The 21595-nt window shown below is 41.9% G+C and overlaps 1 protein-coding gene across 1 annotated transcript in view; it reads right to left on the minus strand.

Moving 5' to 3' along the window:
- The window catches only part of LOC311124706 (myosin heavy chain, fast skeletal muscle-like), a gene marked incomplete at both ends in the record, with an annotated part of 131900 nt that overhangs the window by 18833 nt on the left and 91472 nt on the right, over positions 1-21595 (minus strand). The window contains 3 exons of the mRNA XM_084198811.1: positions 374-530; positions 735-881; positions 1229-1444. Coding sequence (XP_084054937.1) covers positions 374-530; positions 735-881; positions 1229-1444 — 520 coding nt within the window. Of the gene's footprint in view, positions 1-373; positions 531-734; positions 882-1228 lie in introns of the transcript that reaches the window.

A 21595-nucleotide genomic window follows, 5' to 3' on the forward strand; every position in this document is an offset into this window, starting at 1 on the left:
AGCTCATAGTAATGGCTGGAATGGAGTCAATGGAATGGTATCAAACATGTTGTTTCCATATGTTTAATACCATTCCATTGATTCCATTCCACCCTTTACTATGAGCCGTCCTCCCATCAGCAGCCTCCACTGGTTTCTTCCTGGTTCCTGCCTTTCTAGAGAGTTTCTTCCTAGTCACTGCTTCTACATCTGCATTGCTTGTTGTTTGGGGTTTTAGGCTGGGTTTCTGTATAAGCACTTGGTGACATCTGCTGTTGTAAAAAGGGATTTATAAATAAATGTGATTGATTGATCCAACCTCCTATCCAATCCATCCAATCCATCCAATCCATCCAATCCATCCATCCATCCATCCATCCATGAGATCTCGTACCAATCATCATGAACTGAAAGGCGTTGTCAGAGACGGAGAAGATATGGGGTGGAGCCTCCACCCTCTTCTTCCCTCTGTAGGCATTGACAACCTCTTCATCGTACACTGGGAGCCACTTGTAGGGGTTCACCGTGGCACAGAAGAGCCCAGAGTAGGTCTGGTGAAAGCATCATTAAATTAGGGGATTAACGAAGTCAGATACTTTTACCTGGATTTATGTGAGGATGTGGGTGTACTTTGGTATACTAATGTGGGTCTACTGTATTGATATGTTTTGGTTTCTATCATTCATTATGTGTAGGACTGTATTTGTGTATTTATTATGTTCGTGTGTGTGTGTTTGTATGTGCAGGTTTCTTACATAGATCATCCATGCTGCATAACGCTCTTTGAGGTTATACAACACAGAGGCTTCATTCAGGTAGGTCATCATGGCCATGTCCTCAATCTTGTCATACTTAGGGGGATTCATCTCGTAGATGTCTGCATCTTTGAACTCTTTTCCTTCCTGAAACAGACAGACATCTAGATTACACGCAGATCAAAGTGGACATGACTGAATGTTTTTTGCTAATTAAATACAAGTTGAATCAACAACAAAAAAATGCATACCCACATTTAATCAACTACTTTGTTATCACCCACTGACACATAACTGGTGATTCTTGACTAGTCAATAACAAAAAATCTATTTAAAGCCATCTTTAAAATAGCAGCGATAAAAATGATCTGTTTGAAGGTTATATTCTGCTAACATAAAAACATTGGTATTTGTTTTTTTGCATTTAGTTGATTTTTCAAGACTTAGAGTAATTACTCAAACTTGAACTTGAATACTTTTCAGATCAGGCTTACCTCCTTAGAACCGTCAGGTTTGGTGACTGTTACAGTACACTTCCCATCGGCCCTGGCAGTGACCAGACCCTTAAGGTACAGCTCCACCTTGTCTGTCACATAGCAGGAGTTCTTTGAATCAAAGGGCATGGCTTGTGCCTCCATCCTCTCCTTCTCAGACTTACGGAGGTATATGGCAGCCTTGCCGTAGATTTGCATCTCAGCATCCGTACTCATGGTGACGGATCACTAGGACAGAGATGAAACAAGAAACATGATTGACTCTGTGGTGCTTCCTCCCCAGTCAACAGAGTTAGGTGAGCGATATCTCTCAGAATATTCTCATCACTTTTTAAGTGAAGACTCAAACCATGTCTCACCTTCTTTTTCCCCTCCTACAGATGAATGTGTACTTCTTAGAGGACCCTGTCAAACATTAGGGTGTTGTGAAAACACACATATCTAAAGCCTGATCATTTAGCCCCCGAAGGGCTAGAAAACATTTAACTCAATCATTACAGCCATGTCAAATTCAAGTACAGGTGCAACTGATAACTTTCCTTTTCCTAGTGGCAACTCACTTCACTTCACATCTACACATTCTGTCAGGAATTCTAATTTTAAAAAAACTAGAAACCCATTTACATTCTAGACCACCCTTTCAGGAACACCACGTTTGCCCGTACATGAAAGTTACAGATTGAAAGCAAAACGTTTTTTTTAAACATTTTAAATCAATGCCACTTGATTGCATATTGTCAAATCTTACAAGACCTGCAGAACTCAATTCAAACAGTGCAGTTAGCTACTGCCTCAGATGCTGAGTGCAAAGATGAGACACATGTAAAAATCTAAGGAGGTGGAGAGGTCTTACCACAGAGGAAGAAGGTATCTGACTTATGGATGCTGGGGCCCCAGCCTCCTTATATCTGGTTGGAAGTGCCAACCAAGCAAAAGTTAATTATGGACCACTCTGGGAAAGGAAATGAATTGGATGAGAGACCTCTATGTGTCTGTCTCACTAGCGCCTCCCACTTCCAGGAGCACCACACTCCCATTATATGACTTTTTAATGTCATGTTTGTCTCTGAATTGAATTTCACTGAATTTCATCAATGAGAGATGTCATTACTAATAATTATGACAATATCAAAAGTTTCACTCATCCCAATGTTACTTCTACTGAACCTCAAATACTGTAATGGAGTGAGTCCATGTTGCCCCACTACTCTAAAATAGTTTTCATGAAATCTAATCTGACCTTATTTAGTTCCATTTTATTGGCATTAATCCTCATCAACAACTTTATATATACAGTACCAGTCGAAAGTTTGGACACACCTACTCATTCCAGGGCTTTTCAATTTTTACTATTTTCTACATTGTAGAATAATAGTGAAGACATCAAAACAATGATATAACACATATGGAATCATGTAGTAACCAAAAAAGTGTTAAACAAATCAAAAAATATTTTATATTTGAGATTCTTCAAATAGCCACCCTTTGTCTTGATGACAGCTTTGCACACTCTTGGCATTCTCTTAACCAGCTTCACCTGTAATGCTTTTCCAACAGTCTTGAAGGAGTTCCCGCATATGCTGAGCACTTGTTGGCTGCTTTTCCTTCACTCTGCGGTCCGACTCATCCCAAACCGTCTCAATTGGGTTGAGGTCGGGGGATTGTGGAGGCCAGGTCATCTGATGCAGCACTCCATCACTCTCCTTCTTGGTCAAATAGCCCTTACACAGCCTGGAGGTGTATTGGGTCATTGTCATGTTGAAAAACAAATGATAGTCCCACGAAGCCCAAACCAGATGGGATGGCGCATCGCTGCAGAATGGTGTGGTAGCCATGCTGGTTAAGTGTACCTTGAATTCTAAATAAATCACAGACAGTGTAACCAGCAAAGCACCCCCACTCCATAACACCTCCTCCTCCATGCTTTACTGTTGAAAATACACATGCGGAGATCATCCATTCACCCACACCGCGTCTCACAAAGACACGGCGGTTGGAACCCAAAATCTCCAATATGGACTCCACTGGTCTAATGTTCATTGCCCATGTTTCTTGGCCCAAGCAAGTCTCTTCTTCTAATTGGTGTCCTTTAGTAGTGTTTTCTTTGCTGCAATTCGGTCCTCATGAGAGCCAGTTTCCTCATAGTGCTTGATGGTTTTTGTGTCACGGATTCTGCCGAGGCTGCCCCTCCTCCTTGCTCGGGCAGGCTTCGGCGTTCGTCGTCACCGGAATACTAGCTACTGCCGATCTATGTTCTATGTTTCTATGTTCTACCTGTTGTTGTCTGATTGTCACACACCTGTTTCCCATCATGTCATTACTCCTTCCCTATTTAACCCGGTGGCTCCCATTGTGTTTTGTGCGTGTTTGTTTTTCGTTTCGTGTGTCGTTTGGTGAGCGGGTTTGTTCCTCCCTGTTTGGAGGTATTTTTGTATTGGTTTCTTTACTTATTCAGTAAAGTACGTTTTCATAGAGTTCTGTGTCCTGCGCCTGACTTCGATCCACCGCATCACACTGACAATGGTGACATTTTGCGACCGCACTTGAAGAAACGTTCAAAGTTCTTGAAATGTTCCGTATTGACTGACCTTCATGTCTTAAAGTAATGATGGACTGTCGTTTCTCTTTGCTTATTGAAACTGTTCTTGCCATAATATGGACTTGGTCTTTTGCCAAATAGGGCTATCTTCTGTATACCCCCCCCCCCCCCTACCTTGTCACAACACAACTGATTGGCACAAAATAAATTAAACAAATTAACTTTTAAGAAGGCACACCTGTTAATTGAAATGCATTCAAGGTGACTACCTCATGAAGCTGGGTGAGAGAATGCCAAGAGTGTGCAAAACTGTCATCAAGGCAAAGGGTGGCTATTTGAAGAATCTCAAATATAAAATATATTTTTCATTTGTTTAACACTTTTCTGGTTACTACATGATTCCATATGTGTTATTTCATAGTTTTGATGTCTTCACCATTATTATACAATGTAGAAAATAGTAAAAATAATGAAAAACCCTTGAATGAGTAGGTGTGTCCAAACTCTTGACTGGTAGTGTACGTTCACCTATTATTTATATAATTTAGCTTGTAAAACACATCTGAACTGTCTCCTCACCTCACGCTTGTGACGGAGTTGGCCGTTACCTCGTGCTTTGCTCAGTTTGATTTATCACCCTGGTGGAACCATATAAAATAAATATTTAAAAGCTAGAAAAGAACAATTTAGGCTATCAATTAAAACTCATAAAACTTTTAAAACTTTTAAAACTTCTAATGTGTAGTTACACTATCTATACACAAGTATGTGGACAAGCCTTCAAATTAATGGATTCGGCTATTTCAGCCACAGCCGTTGCTGACAGGTGTATACATTTGAGCACACAGCAATGCAATCTCCATAGACAAACATTGGCAGTAGAATGGCCAATACTGACGAGCTCCGTGACTTTCAACGTGGCATTGTCATAGGATGCCACCTTTCCAACATCTGTGTTCATAAAATGTCTCCCCTGCTAGAGCTGCCCCTGTCAACTGTAAGAGCTCTTATTTTGAAGTGGAAACGTCTAGGAGCAACAACGGCTCAGCCGCAAAATGGTAGGCCACACAAGCTCACAGAACGAGACTGCTGAGTGCTGAAGCGTTGCAACACTCACTACCGAGTTCCAAAGTGCATCTGGAAGCAACGTCAGCACAATAACTGTTTGTCGGGAGGTCATGAAATGGTTTTCCATGGCCGAGCAGCCACACACGAGTCTAAGATCCCCATGCCCAATGCAAATCGTCGGCTGTAGTGGTGTAAAGATTGCCGCCATTGGACTCTGGAGCAGTGGAAACGCGTTCTCTGGAGTGATGAATCACGCTTAACCATCTGGCAGTCTGACGGACAAATCTGGATTTGGCGGATGCCAGGAGAAGCTACCTGCCTGAATGCACAGTGCCAACTGTAAAGTTTGGTGGAGGAGGAATAATGGTCTGGGGCTCTTTTTCATGGTTCGGGCTAGGCCCCTTTGTTCAGCATGACAATGCCCCCATGTACAAAGCGAGGTCCTTATAGAAATGGTTTGTCGAAATCTGTGTGGAAGAACTTGACTGGCCTACACAGAACCCTGGCCTCAACCCCATCGAACACCATTGGGATTAATTGGAACTCCGACTGCAAGCCAGGGCTAATCGCCCAACATCAGTGCCCAACCTCACTAATGCTCTTGTGGCTGAATGGAAGCAAGTCCGATCAGCAATATTCCAACATCTGGTGGAAAGCCTTCCCAGAAGAGTGGAGGCTGTTATAGCAGCAAAGGGGGGACTAACTCCATAATAATGCCCATGATTTTGGAATGAGATGTTCGACGAGCAGTCCACATACTTTTGGTCATGTAGTGTATTTATCTACAGTATGATAGTCCTTCCACGAAATGAGCCCTTTAGCATCCCTTTGACATTTTAAGTAGAAATTGTGTACCAATATTTGAATTTTACAAGCCTGTTATATTAAATGAAGTGCTCTGATTTATAATATGAATAAAGATTCTAATTCTAAATTCTAAATGCTAATTAGTGTATTTTGCAATGTCCCTCTGTGTCTTTGTTGATTATAGCTCCCTAAACCCCAAAATTATCATTGCTAGTTATTTTGTTGCTTTGAACAAATACATTTTGCAAGATAATTATTTATTTCATGTGATTCATTTTAAGGTCAATGTGAATTGAACTCTCGTTTTAATATGATGAATCTATTCCTTTTAAAATATATTTTTCAAAGCAAACGTTTAACATCTAATAGTCAAATCTTGGTGTAAAAGCAGGTGAGCTGGTTCTACTCTTTTTGGCCATTTTCTGGTGTTTTGTGGTGGAAAACTGAGCGTGTCGAGAATAACACGTCAACCCTTTAACCCATAGATAGACAGGCTAGAAATGTTATAACAATTTTTTAAAAATTGTGAAGCTTGCATTCAATTGCCCTTCCCTGTTGCACACAACAAGCTTCCATACCCCCTGTCATGAGGGGATTGATGGCTGACTTGAGATGAAATCCTCAACCCTGTTACAGTCCACCCTGTTATGTTATTTGGCACTTAATATGCACTTAGTATAGTATTTTTTGTGTTTAACCTCTTGAGATGGTTAAACGTGTTTTATTAAGTTGAACATCTGTTCTCTATGACGGAATGTTAAACTTACGTGAAATAAAACGTTTTCTTTCACCAAGTTTCACTACCCAAAAGGGACTCATTTCGTGGAATGACCCATGATCTATTGAAGATGCTGGAGGTGCTTTTATTTGTCTCACATTTCAGTTGGCTAAAACGGTCCAGTAGGATTCTTATGACTTACATACCAGTACAGTATTTCAATAATCTTATCCACTCATATTGCTGACAGCGATATAACTGCCTCAAACTTTTATTACACTCTGATATAAACCGCTTAGCAGCTGAGCTGGCTTCAATGATGACCTTTATTTCTGACCTTTTCTGTTGGCCATGAATTTTATGAGCAATGACTGAGCATCACTCAGGGCAAAATATACATGCCATGCAAAGGGATAAATGTACGGAAATAAATGTGCCAAATGATTTTCTATGCTCTGAAATGGCACGCAGAACACTGTTAGAACTCATCGAAACTCTGCTTGGATGTCAAGAGACACAATTGGATTTAGACGTGTGGTATGAAACATTTTGTGATATCATATATTTTGAAATGGGGAAAAATTATGTGAATAAAGAGTACACCCCCAACAGAGGAAAGTTTACAAGCCGAACAGGCCTCATTGGAATGATTAGTTAAGGGACCTATGGTCTGTAATGCACAGAGCGGAACACTTATTTATACAGTGTAAAGATAGGAATACAAGAGGCCATCTTAGAAAGGAATTTAAGAAGAAACAGCATGTGTTTTATAAAAGACTGCCTATTCTAACACAGATACAGTGGGGAAAAAAAGTATTTAGTCAGCCACCAATTGTGCAAGTTCTCCCACTTAAAAAGATGAGAGAGGCCTGTAATTTTCATCATAGGTACACGTCAACTATGACAGACAAAATGAGAAAAAAAATCCAGAAAATCACATTGTAGGATTTTTTATGAATTTATTTGCATATGATGGTGGAAAATAAGTATTTGGTCAACCCTTTGTTGGCAATGACACAGGTCAAACGTTTTCTGTAAGTCTTCAAGGTTTTCACACACTGTTGCTGGTATTTTGGCCCATTCCTCTATGCAGACCTCCTCTAGAGCAGTGACGTTTTGGGGCTGTCGCTGGGCAACACAGACTTTCAACTCCCTCCAAAGATTTTCTATGGGGTTGAGATCTGGAGACTGGCTAGGCCACTCCAGGACCTTGAAATACTTCTTACGAAGCCACTCCTTCGTTGCCCGGGCGGTGTGTTTGGGATCATTGTCATGCTGAAAGACCCAGCCACGTTTCATCTTCAATGCCCTTGCTGATGGAAGGAGGTTTTAACTCAAAATCTCACGATACATGGCCCCATTCATTCTTTCCTTTACACGGATCAGTCGTCCTGGTCCCTTTGCAGAAAAACAGCCCCAAAGCATGATGTTTCCACCCCCATGCTTCACAGCAGGTATGGTGTTCTTTGGATGCAACTCAGCATTCTTTGTCCTCCAAACATGACGAGTTGAGTTTTTACCAAAAAGTTCTATTTTGGTTTCATCTGACCATATGACATTCTCCCAATCCTCTTCTGGATCATCCAAATGCACTCTAGCAAACTTCAGACGGGGGGACACATCTGGCACTGCAGGATTTGAGTCCCTGGCGGCGTAGTGTGTTACTGATGGTAGGCTTTGTTACTTTGGTCCCAGCTCTCTGCAGGTCATTCATTAGGTCCCCCCGTGTGGTTCTGGGATTTTTGCTCACCGTTCTTGTGATCATTTTGACCCCACGGGGTGAGATCTTGCGTGGAGCTCCAGATCGAGGGAGATTATCAGTGGTCTTGTATGTCTTCCATTTCCTAATAATTGCTCCCACAGTTGATTTCTTCAAACCAAGCTGCTTACCTATTGCAGATTCAGTCTTACCAGCCTGGTGCAGGTCTACAATTTTTTTTCTGGTGTCCTTTGACAGCTCTTTGGTCTTGGCCATAGTGGAGTTTGAAGTGTGACTGTTTGAGGTTGTGGACTGGTGTCTTTTATACTGATAACAAGTTCAAACAGGTGCCATTAATACAGGTAACAAGTGGAGGACAGAGGAGCCTCTTAAAGAAGAAGTTACAGGTCTGTGAGAGCCAGAAATCTTGCTTGTTTGTAGGTGACCAAATACTTATTTTCCACCATAATTTGCAAATAAATTCATAAAAAATCCTACAATGTGATTTTCTGGAGAAAAAATTCTCAATTTGTCCGTCATAGTGGACGTGTACCTATGATGAAAATTACAGGCCTCTCTCATCTTTTTAAGTGGGAGAACTTGCACAATTGGTGGCTGACTAAATACTTTTTTCCCCCACTGTATTTGGTGCCTTTTCACATTTACCTTGGATATTGGACCTTTGGTTACTCTCTCCGCTGTGTTCAGACTGTCACCACCAAAGCTGTATCAGACAGGGTAGTTATTACACCTTGAGCAGATACAGATAAGACATACAGTGAGGGAAAAAAGTATTTGATCCCCTGCTGATTTTGTACGTTTGCCCACTGACAAAGACATGATCAGTCTATAATTTTAATGGTAGGTTTATTTGAACAGTGAGAGACAGAATAAAAACAAAAAAATCCAGAAAAACGCATGTCAAAAATGCTATAAATTGATTTGCATTTTAATGAGGGAAATAAGTATTTGACCCCTCTGCAAAACATGACTTAGTACTTGGTGGCAAAACCCTTGTTGGCAATCACAGAGCTCAGACGTTTCTTGTAGTTGGCCACCAGGTTTGCACACATCTCAGGAGGGATTTTGTTTCACTATTCTTTGCAAGTCATTAAGGTTTCGAGGTTGACGTTTGGCAACTCGAATCTTCAGTTCCCTCCACAGATTTTCTATGGGATTAAGGCCTGGAGACTGGCTAGGCCACTCCAGGACCTTCATGTGCTTCTTCTTGAGCCACTCCTTTGTTGCCTTCGCCGTGTGTTTTGGGTCATTGTCATGCTGGAATACCAATCCACGACCCATTTTCAAAGCCCTGGCTGAGGGAAGGAGGTTCTCACCCAAGATTTGACAGTACATGGCCCCGTCCATTGTCCCTTTGATGCGGTGAAGTTGTCCTGTCCACTTAGCAGAAAAACACCCCGAAAGCATAATGTTTCCACCTCCATGTTTGATGGTGGGGATGGTGTTCTTGGGTTCATAGTCAGCATTCCTCCACCTCCAAACACGGCGAGTTGAGTTGATGCCAAAGAGCTCGATTTTGGTCTCATCTGACTACAACACTTTCACCCAGTTCTCCTCTGAATCATTCAGATGTTCATTGGCAAACTTCAGACGGGCATGTATATGTGCTTTCTTGAGCAGGGGGACCTTGCGGGCGCTGCAGGATTTCAGTCCTTCACGGCGTAGTGTGTTACCAATTGTTTTCTTGGTCACTATGGTCTCAGCTGCCTTGAGATCATTGACAAGATCCTCCCGTGTAGTTCTGGGCTGATTCCTCACCGTTCTCATGATCATTGCAACTCCACGAGATGAGATCTTGCATGGAGCCCCAGGCCGAGGGAGATTGACAGTTCTTTTGTGTTTCTTCCATTTGCGAATAATTGCACCAACTGTTGTCACCTTCTCACCAAGCTGCTTGGCGATGGTCTTGTAGCCCATTCCAGCCTTGTGTAGGTCTACAATCTTGTCCCTGACATCCTTGGAGAGCTCTTTGGTCTTGGTCATGGTGGAGAGTTTGGAATCTGATTGATTGATTGCTTCTGTGGACAGGTGTCTTTTATACAGGTAACAAACTGAGATTAGGAGCACTCCCTTTAAGAGTGTGCTCCTAATCTCAGCTCGTTACCTGTATAAAAGACACCTGGGAGCCAGAAATCTTTCTGATTGAGAGGGGGTCAAATACTTATTTCCCTCATTAAAATGCAAATCAATTTATAACACTTTTGACATGCGTTATTATGGATTTTTTTGTTGTTATTCTGTCTCTCACTGTTCAAATAAACCTACCATTAAAATTATAGACTGATCATTTCTTTGTAAGTGGACAAACGTACAAAATCAGCAGGGGATCAAATACTTTTTCGCTCACTGTATATACAGGGGGTACCGGTACCGAGTCAATGTGCGGGGGTACAGGTTAGTCGAGGAAATTTGTACATGTAGGTAGGGGTAAAGTGACTATGCATAGATAATAAACAGCGAGTAGCAGCAGTGTAAAAACAAATGGTGGAGTGCTGCAGATATTGTTGTCTTTCTGGAAGGTTCTCCCATCTCCACAGAGGAACTCTGGAGCTCTGTCAGTGACCAATGCCCTTCTCCCCCGATTGCTCAGTTTGGCCGGGCAGTCAGCTCAGGAAGAGTCTTGGTGGTTCCAAACATCATTTAAGAATGATGGAGGCCACTTTGTTCTTGGGGACCTTCTATGCTGCAGAAATGTTTTGGTACTCTTCCCCAGATCTGTACCTTGATACAATCAGTTTGGCAACTCCTGAGTGGCGCAGTGGTCTAAGGCACTGCATCGCAGTGCTAACTGTGCCACTAGAGATCCTGGTTCGAATCCAGGCTCTGTCGCAGCCGGCCGTGACCGGGAGACTCATGGGCGGCGCACAATTGGCCCAGCGTTGTCCAGGGTAGGGGAGGGAATGGCCGGCAGGGATGTAGTTCAGTTGATAGAGCATGGCGTTTGCAACGCCAGGGTTGTGGGTTTGATTCCCACGGGGGGGCCAGTATAAAAAAATATATATATATATGTATTCACTAACTGTAAGTCTGCTAAATGACTAAAATGTAAATGTTAATGTAATCCTGTCTCGGAAATCTACAGACAATTCCTTCGACCTCATAGCTTGGTTCTTGCTCTGACATGCACTGTCAACTGTGGAACCTTATATAGACAGGTGTGTGCCTTTCCAAATCATGTCCAATCAATTGAATTTACCACAGGTGGACTCCAATCAAGTTGTAGAAACATCTCAAGGATGATCAATGGAAACAGGATGCACCTGAGGTATTTCTGTTTTTTATTTTTAATACATTTGCAAAAGTTTCTAAAAACCTGTTTTCACTTTGTCATTATGGGGTTTTGTGTGTAGATTGATGAAGAAAAAAAGTAATTTCATCCATTTTAGAATAAGGCTGTAACGTTACAAAATGTGGAAAAGGTCAAGGATACTGAATACTTTCCGAATGCACTGTATTTATTTGAAACCTCTCTAGAGTTAATGTTATTGTTGGATAACCTTATCTACTATTATTTATTGATATTGATTAATACTGTGGTCCTCTGTAGCTCAGGTGGTAGAGCACGGCGCTTGTAACGCCAGGGTAGTGGGTTTGATCCCCGGGACCACCCATATACAAAAATGTATGCACGCATGACTGTAAGTTGCTTTGGATAAAAGCGTCTGCTAAATGGCATATTATTATTATAATACTTTATGCCCGGTGTCCACCCAGCACAAGAAGCCCTATAGCTGACGGATACACTAGTTGAGCAGGGGGCTGACCAACTGGAAGGACCCAATCAAGGCCTTTTCATTTCTTGGACTGTGCTCTCAACTTCACTGCAGCCAAGGTTTATTGTTTGGCATATCTGCCAACACAGCCTAATTCTGGCACCGATAACACTGTTATTAGACCAGATATTTACTTGCCGTGTTTGTGGGTGGAGAGAACATTAACACCATGCAGACTAAATGTTTATGACATAAAAGTTATTTTAATGTGCAAAGATCTTGCATGATACAGTGCCTGAAGAAAGTATCCATACAGTTGATATTGTTCTCCTCTGAATCCAGAAAAACGCATGTCAAAAATAACACTTGTGTCACAAAATTACTTGTGTCATGTCACCTGTCCACAAAGATCTTGCACGATATATGACGTGTGTTTTTGTATTTGAGGGACATGTTTAGCTCCAAACTTACTCTGACACCTTAGATCAGTTGGATCAGATCAGTGTCAGAGGAATATGTACAGCTGTCATTCCCAACTAGACAACTGTGCATTTGGCAACAAAGACCTCAACTGACTTTACAGCCATGTTATTATCACAATTCAGTGAGCACTGTAACGAGATCAGTGCTGGGGTCATTTCAAGTCATTTCTGGAAGTGAACTGAAATTATTTGTGTTTCAGTTTACTTCCTGGTTGAACTGAATTGTATTTCTTCCACTCCAGCACTAACATACTGGACCTGATTTCAAGTAATTAAGGGCTAAATTGAAGATTATGATTAATGTGTAAATCAAATGTTATTGGTCGCGAAACACATATTTTTGCAGATGTTATCACAGGTGCAGCAAAATGCTTCTGATCCTAGCTCCAACAGTGCAGGGTCTACCTAATAATTCAATACAGGCAAATCCCCCAAAATAAAGGAATTCAATATAGAACAAAGGATTGATTGCGGTAGGATGTTTTCATTGGTCAGAATGCAATGAGGAGATTGAGATTCGGAATCCAGGTGGAGTATTTATTACACACAGTGGAACAGGAACACAGAGCACACGAGGGGAGGGTTTGGAATGGAGGTTGATGAAGGATTAGGAGTTGGAGTTGGGGCTCGTAAAGGTTGATAGGAAGGTTAGGTTGTGGAAATGCAGAAACATAAAGTTGTATTTTAAAATGTTAGACAAACCACTTCCCATGAGACATTAGCTTGTCATTTAGTGGGTAAGGCCAATAGTTTCCCCTTTTGCAGTGTGACTTATCAAGGAAACTTATCACGTGTGTACAACTGGTGTTGGTACTTTATTAGATGTGCAGTGAAATCAAGTGGAACATTCCTAACTGAGTGCAGTGAACCACTTCTACATGGAAATTAAAGGGGTATAAAAAGAGATTAGGTGGGACAATTTTAGCCAATGAGAGGGCAGATACGCGCGTACAACAGATAGATGGAGGACTCATATTTGTATCTGTGCCATTCTAGTGTCTTTGACAGCATGGGCAGTGCCATTGAAGCTATCTCCATTTTAGAGTAGTCAATTATATTCTTCTTAATTGGCTGATGGCTCCCAACTCATAGGAATCCCAACCTGATTTCAAGTAAATGAAGGTTATGATAATTTGATTTAGCTGAACCCGCTGTGTTAGAGCTGGGGTGGAATAAAAGCCTGCACACCATGTGGATGGGCTGTCCAGAACAGGGGTTGCAGGCCCCTGATATACTGTTATTAACTGTCCAATGTTATTAAGCAGTTGAGTAAACTGTCATTATAAAACTGTTATTGTACATTTGTATTTTAGCAGGGCCTTGGTGGGATTGGATAGTAACTGTTGATCCAATACATTTTGCTCTGTAAAACGACCCGCAAAGTAGTTTTGCCTCAGTCACCCCAGCGCCTTGGCTCACGTCAGCATTTTTTTTACATGATTCAATCCATTAAAATGTCAAACCCACTGAAAATCTAAATCTGGATGTGGTATGTCACATGCTGTGGCATGGATCCACAAAACAACCAAGCTTGGCTCGGATAATTCAGATCTTATTTTCCAGGTCACATATCTCACTGTAAATCTATTACGGTGTCAGCAATGTGAGGGCCTCATGGTTGACTAATAATTTCAAAATAATGTGCTGGCCTGTATCGGATCTCTCTGTGGTCCACAGTATAGGTATGAGGTCTTCACCTTTCAGCATGCAGTGTGAAGTTAATGGAGGGCTAAATGTAATATTAATCTAATACATTTACAAGGATAAACACTTGGATCAAATGGGGAGCTGTTGTGTTTTTCAGCAAGCTTTACAGATCGTTGGACAAACAAGTGGTCCACAATTATTACCCCGTCAGTGACCTTCTCCAAACTGGCCATGATCCGGAACTGGCAGCCTAAAATCATTTGGTATTTCTTCATGCTTTATGACCCTGCGTCATAGAGATGGTATCAAACCACATCTGCTGAGCTGTTCTTGAAACTCCAAGTTGATCCCATAAGGTCCATGACGGAGTTACAAGAAGCGAACCAAAGCAACAGATCATTTACAAGCCCAGCATGGCAATGTTTAGAAACGGGTGTGTCAGAAATACATCCAGCTTTCCACAGCAATATATCTAAAGTAATTTGGCTATGCTATATTGGCAGATCTGCTGCCATTTGCACCAGAGGATATGACCATACAGACTCCACTAGATGGCCCCACCAATTATCAATGTTTAGAAGTGAAACCCCTCACATTCAGTAGCAAAATTGGAAGACTGATTTAAATCATGGGAAAAATGGAAAGTGTTCCTGTCTGCCTGTGAATGAGTTGAATAGAAGGTTGTCCAGTTTAACTGCTGCTTTGATAATAGCCTTGACCTCTATGGCAGCTGTTATATCTGGGATGACTGAAGACCTGATGATAGGAGCCTCTGCTTCATAGTCCTGCAATTTATCCCATGGACAGGGCCGTGTACCAAAAAGTAATTTGTCAAACAGTCATAATAACAGTCAACTTTAATGTCGCAATCATCTCAATAATGTTGTACTCAACCGTCCTGTAGCCACTCCTGCGTTGTCTTGGCTGCGTGCTTAGGGTCGTTGTCCTGTTGGAAGGTGAACCTTCGCCCCAGTCTGAGGTCCTGAGTTCTCTGGAGCAGGTTTTCATCAAGATCTCTCTGTACTTTTCTCCATTCATCTTTCCCTCATTCCTGACTAGTCTCCCAGTCCCTGTTGCTGAAAAACATCCCCACAGCATGATGCTGCCACCACCATGCTTCACCGTAGGCATGGTGCCAGGTTTCCTCCAGACGTGACGTTTGGCATTCAGGCCAAAGAGTTCAATCTTGGTTTCATCAGACCAGAGAATCTTGTTTCTCACGGTCTGAGTCCTTTAGGTTCCTTTTGGCAAACTCCAAGTGGGCTGTCATGTGCCTTTTACTGAGGAGTGGCTTCCGTCTGGCCACTCTACCATAAAGGCCTGATTGGTGGAGTGCTGCAGAGATGGTTGTCCTTCTGGAAGGTTCTCCCATCTCCACAGAGGAACTCTGGAGCTCTGCCAGAGTGACCATCAGGTTCTTGGTCACCTCCCTGACCAAGGCCCTTCTCCCCCGATTGCTCAGTTTGGCCGGGCAGCAGCTCTAGGAAGAGTCTTGGAGGTTCCAAACTACTTCCATTTAAGAATGATGGAGGCCCCTGTGTTCTTGGGGTCCTTCAATGCTGCATAACTTTTTTGGTACCTTTCCCCAGATCTGTGCCTCGACACAATCCTGTCTTGGAGCTCTACGGACAATTCCTTCAACGCCATGGCTTGGGTTTTGCTCTGACATGCACTGTCAACTGTGTGACCTTATATAGACAGGTGTGTGCCTTTCCAAATCATGTCCAATCAATTGAATTTACCACAGGTGGACTCCAATCAAATTGTAGAAACAGCACAAGGATGATCAATGGAAACAGGATATACCTGAGCTCAATTTCGAGTCTCATAGCAAAGGGTCTGAATACTTATGTAAATAAGGTATTTCTGTTTTTACTTGTAATAAATGTGCAACAATTTCTATAAACCTTTTTTTGCTTTGTTATTATGGGGTATTGTGTGTAGATTGATGAGGAAAAAATGTAATTTAATTCATTTTAGAATAAGGCTGTAACATAATAGAATGTGGGAAAAGGGAAGGAGTCTGAATACTTTCTGAATGCACTTTACCTATGTGAGAATGCTGTTCATTTACTTTAGCTCAGCGTTCAACACCATTGTCCAATCCAAACTCATCACCAAGCTTAGGACCCTGGGACTGAACACCTCCCCCTGCAACTGGATCCTGTACTTCCTGACGGGCCGACCCCAGGTGATGAGGGTAGGCAATGGTTTGGCATGGGCCCTCAAATCCTACAAAAGTTCTACAGCTGTACCATTGAGAGCATCTTGACTGGTTGCATCACTGCTTGGTATGGCAACAGCACCGCCCTCTATCACATGGCGCTACAGAGGGTGGTGCGGACAGCCCAGTACATCACTGGCACCAAGCTCCCTGCCATCCAGGACCTCTATATCAGGCGGTGTGAAAGGAAGGCCCGGAAAATCGTTAAAGACTCCAGCCACCCAAGCCATAGACTTTTCTCTCTGTTTCCCAACGACAAGCGGTACCGGTGCATCAAGTCTGACACCAACAGGCTCCTGAACAGCTTCTATCCCCAAACCATAAGACTGCTAAATAGCAGTTGACCCTTGTATTCTGAGTTGACCCTTGTATTTTATTTTTATTTTTTGCACTGTCTTTATGCACAGGCACAGGCACACACACACAAACTCTCACTACATAATTTGCTTACACATAATATGCACATACATTTATACTGACTCTACACACACGCACACCCGCTCACATACAATCCTCATATATACGCTGCTGCTACTCTGTTTTATCATATACTGTATCGTGATGCCTAGTCACCTTACCCCTATACATATCTACCTCTATCACTCCAGTATCCCTGCACATTGTAAATATGGTACTGGAACTGTCACGGATGCCGCCGAGGCTGCTCCTCCTCCTTACTCGGGCAGGCTTCGGCGTTCGTCGTCCCCGGAGTACTAGCTACTACCGCTTGATGTTTTCGATGTTTGTTTTGTCATGTCTAGTTTGTACACCTGTTTTGTATTCTGTCTTGATTATGCCACTTATAAGTTCACCTGTTTTATGTTTTACCTTTGTATGTTATTGTCCGCGTGTCTTGGTTGGATGTGTCACCATTTTGCTCTTCGTTGTCATTTACGCACATAGTGTTTTTCCCTCCAGTGTTTGGAGACGTTTATTTTGTGCGTATTAATTATTGTGTTAGTAAAGTAGTCTTGACTTATCCTCTGTGTCCTGCGCCTGACTTCACCGCATACACATCAGCCATCTTGACAGGAACTTACTGACCCTGTATATATTATGATGTCTTACTTTCTCGTGTACTTGTGCACGTGACATTACAACTTCAAACTGAGACGCTCTCTCATTGACCTCCATACAAAAAATTCCTCACTTCGTTAGCTTTTTTTTTGTGGACAGATTTTGAGAGGAGTAAAACGTCTCACTTCGCCTTTTCCTCTCTGATCTAGGGAAGGGGCGTGGCCTAGGTTAATTAGGAGCAATTGGGAGTCCTGTAGGAGTGGCATGACCCTTCACAACAAGTTGATCTAGCTGAATCCGCTGTGGTGGAACAAGAGCCTGCAAACCATGTGGATGGGCTGTCCAGAACAAGAGTTTCAGGACCCTGATATAATGTTATTAACTGTCAGATGTCATTAAGACCTTGAGTAAACTGGCATTATAAAACTGTTCTGTACATATTTGAAGTATTTTAGCAGGGCCTTGCAGGGATCAGATAGTGACTTGATCCAATATATTGTGTTCTGTAAAAACGACTCAGTCTGTGCTCACATAGTAGTTTTATGACCACAGACAGTAATTTGCCTGAGACACCCCAGAGCGTTGGCTCACTTCAGCATTTTTTTTTTTACATGATTCATCCATTAAAATGTCAAAGCCAATAAAAATTAAAATCTAGATATGAAATGTCACATGCTGTTGCATGGATCCACAAAACAACTAAGCTTGGCTCAGTTAATTCAGATCTTATTTTCCAGGTCACAAATCTATTACGGTGTCAGCAATGTGAGGACCTAATGGTCGACTAATAAGGTCAGAATAATGTGCTGGCCTGTATCGGATCTCTCTGTGGTCCACAGTATAGGTATGAGGTCTTCACCTTTCAGCATGCAGTGTGAAGTTAATGGAGGGCTAAATGTAATATTAATCTAATACATTTACAAGGATAAACACATGGATCAAATGTGGAGCTGTTGTGTTTTTCAGCAAGCTTTACAGATCTTTGGACAAACAAATAGTCAAAAGTATTACCCTGTCAGTGACCTTCTCCAACCATGATCTGAAACTAGGTGTCAGAAATACATGCAGCCTGAAGTCGTTTGGGATTTGCTTTATGACCCTCCGTCATAGAGATGGTATCAAACCACATCTGCTGAACTGTTCTTGAAACTCCAATTTGATCCCATATAGTCAATGGCAGAGTTGCAAGAAGCGTGCCAAAGCAACAGATCATTTACAATCCCAATATGGCCATGTTCAGAAACGGGTGTGTCAGAAATACATCCAGCTTCCACAGCAACATATCTAAGGTAATTTGGTTTTGCTATATTGGCAGATATGCTGCCATTTGAGCTGTGCACCAGAGGATATGACCATATATGAAACAGACGTATACCTGTTATAGCCATTATTAAACGGACCAGTCAAATACCTGCTTCTTTTTGGACATCTTTATTTTTTAGACTTTCAATTGTAAACACAACAGAGATTGCAGAAAGACACAGTCAAGGACAAGAAAAGTGAAGTCCATAACAGAGAACATCAATAAAACTGGGAATCCCACACCCTCCCTTCAGCTGCAGCTGTTGGAACACACGCGTCTCTGGGGGAGCAGGGGACTCGTCCTAGCCAAGCACACCAATGATCAATGTTTATAAGGGAAACCCTTCACATCCAGTCGCACTATTGGAAGACTGATTTGAAAAATGGAAAGTTTTCCTGTCTGCCTGTGAATGAGTTGAATACAAGGTGTTGAATAGGTTGTCCAGTTTAACGCTAGAACCGTTGCCCCCCCCACACACACACATTTCAGATATACTATCACAAAAATTATAATTTTGTTGTTTATGAAGGTAACATTAGAATTGGAAAAATATATATTTTCAAATAACACAATAGCATTTTCATTAGTATGTTAGTAAAAACAAAAAACACAAATTTAAATGTTCAATCTTTTTTATTTTTTGGAGTGCCTTTGTTACAACTGTGAAACTGAAGGCTACTGATGAAAACATGATTATATGCGCTTGATAAATAATAAATAGTGAAAATCAGCACAAAGCAATAATGGCATTATAATGAATATAAGTGTCGATATGACAGCAGTCAAAAATTGTCATTTATATGTCGGATACCATAGCGAATTTGTCTGTTTCCACGCATCGCGTTGTCGTTTCTTTGTCATCAAAACGGAGGTAACGCAGGATCTGTCTGAAGCAATCCCATGCCATGGTTTCTCCAAAGAAAGGTATCCCATACATGTCTGACCAGAAATTGTCCTTATACACGGACATACAGGATTGAAATTACCATGCAGGCTTGAAATGAACGCTTCCAGCTCATCAACAGACAGATCCCAGGAAGCGTCTCCTTGCTCCCTGAGCCACAGTCCCTGATGTGCTGTAGTGGCCATGGCACTTAAACAACGTCAGCTGGTGAAAGTTGATGAGTGAGCTGATGTTGTTGTGCTTAAGATGCTCTCATGTCTAGAGGGGTGGAGCACATGACACTCCATCCAGGATATGACAGTTTGCTTCATGGGTCCAGCGAGCAGAGTACCATAACTACACGCAGATCTGAGATGCGGGAGGATGGCACACTTCCTGTACTGAGTAGCCTACAGAGGAATATGAGAAGCATGCGATTGCTGAACTTATGTAGATATTCTAAACAAAAGTGTTTTGATAACTTTCAAGTGTAACAGTTTCATGTGGAATAAACCGTCCTTCACATAATACTGTAGAATATGGGTGTACCGAGTACTCGGACAAAACGACTATCTTAACGGGTATGGATATATATTTTTTGTAATTACACATGATCGAAAAAATGAGTAATTTGCCGCTGCAAGCACGTATCTCTCTTTAACTCAAATAGCGTGAAGCGCTGTGTGCTCCCAACAACTACTGGCTAGTTCTTCTGTCTGTAAAGAAATGGGCGGGGTATCGGTTGAGCCTGCTGCAACGATTGGATTAGAACATGCCGCTTTCCCTCTGCTCTCAATTCCCCAGACAGACACACGCTCGGCTCTGTTTCACTCACTCGCAGTCACGCGTCAGAATCCGTAGCTAGTTATTGTTGTTCAATGTAGTTATTTCCTGGTCGACTTTGCTGAGGCGTATGATTTTTGGGGGGTCTTTCTACTCGGCGTTGTACAGGGTTTCCCAAACTCTGTCCTCGCCCAGGCATGTTTACCGAGCAACAGATCATTCGAAAATAAAATAACGTTTATTTTGATTGTACAAATGTTGTGGCATAAGTGTGGGGAGAGAAAGGTTTTGCTCCTCCGAAGTGAAACAATATATGGGGCGAATTAGCCTACCTTCTAAATCTGTGTCTGGAATAAATGCAGGCAGTAGTAGCCAGCCAAGCATTAGGCTATTTTTTTAGCCTATTTAGTTTATAATTGAATAGGACTAATTAAGTAAATAATGGGCATTTTCATCATTCGGGGTCGTTTACCTTTGAACAATGTGTGTGAAGGAACATAAGGACGTGCTCTGAGATGCGCTGTGAGGTATAGGCTTTACCAGCATTTAAAGCACACTTGCGGGTTTTCCGATCACGAGTAAATCCGATTACAAGTATCAAGTGTGATAAAACGGATATGATTACTAATACTAGTATGATGAGATCTGCACACACCTAGTTAATATGCAAACGGGGGATGAATTGTAATCCTAACCCAACCTTCATTTACCCGTTGTTACTCAGTCACTTACCAAACTCAGTTTTTATGACCAAAATGATCTTATTTACACTTTGTAGTCCATTTTGACACTAGAGTAAATGTCTCTGACTCATATCATGCCACATAGGACGTTTAGAAAAAAAGGAGAAGTTGGTTTTCAAGGGCAGTCGACCTGTCACTACAGACCCCCTGGTTCGATTCCAGGCTGTATCACAACCGGCCGTGATTGGGAGTCCCATAGGGCGGCGCACAATTGGCCTAGCGTCGTCCGGGTTTGGCCGGTGTAGGCCGTCATTGTAAATAATAATTTGTTCTTAACTGACTTGCCTAGTTAAATAAAGGTACAATTTAAAACATTTAAAATGAACTGCTGCTTTGGTAATAGCCTTGACCTCTATGGCAGCTGTTATATCTGGGATGACTGAAGACCTGATGATAGGAGCCTCTGCTTTATACTCCTGCAATTTATCCCACAGACTTGGCCATGTACCAAAAAGTCATAATATGTCAAACAGTCGTAATAACATTCAACTTTAATATCGCAATCATCTCAGTTATTTTGTATGCGGCCACCGGCTTCTTAGGCATTGATCAATGTTCAATGTTAAATTCAAGTCTTTCTACCATTACATCTAAACCAATATGACAACAATTTCAATTAAACTTAGCAAATCAACTTGTATGGAGGTACACAACACACTCCCCTCTGGTCATGTTCCGTTCAGCCGTTAACGAGAACCACATACCTGATTTTTTACAGGG

Source organism: Coregonus lavaretus (assembly GCF_964263955.1).
Source record: "Coregonus lavaretus genome assembly, contig: HAP1_SCAFFOLD_79, whole genome shotgun sequence".
In the NCBI taxonomy this organism is placed as follows: domain Eukaryota; kingdom Metazoa; phylum Chordata; class Actinopteri; order Salmoniformes; family Salmonidae; genus Coregonus; species Coregonus lavaretus.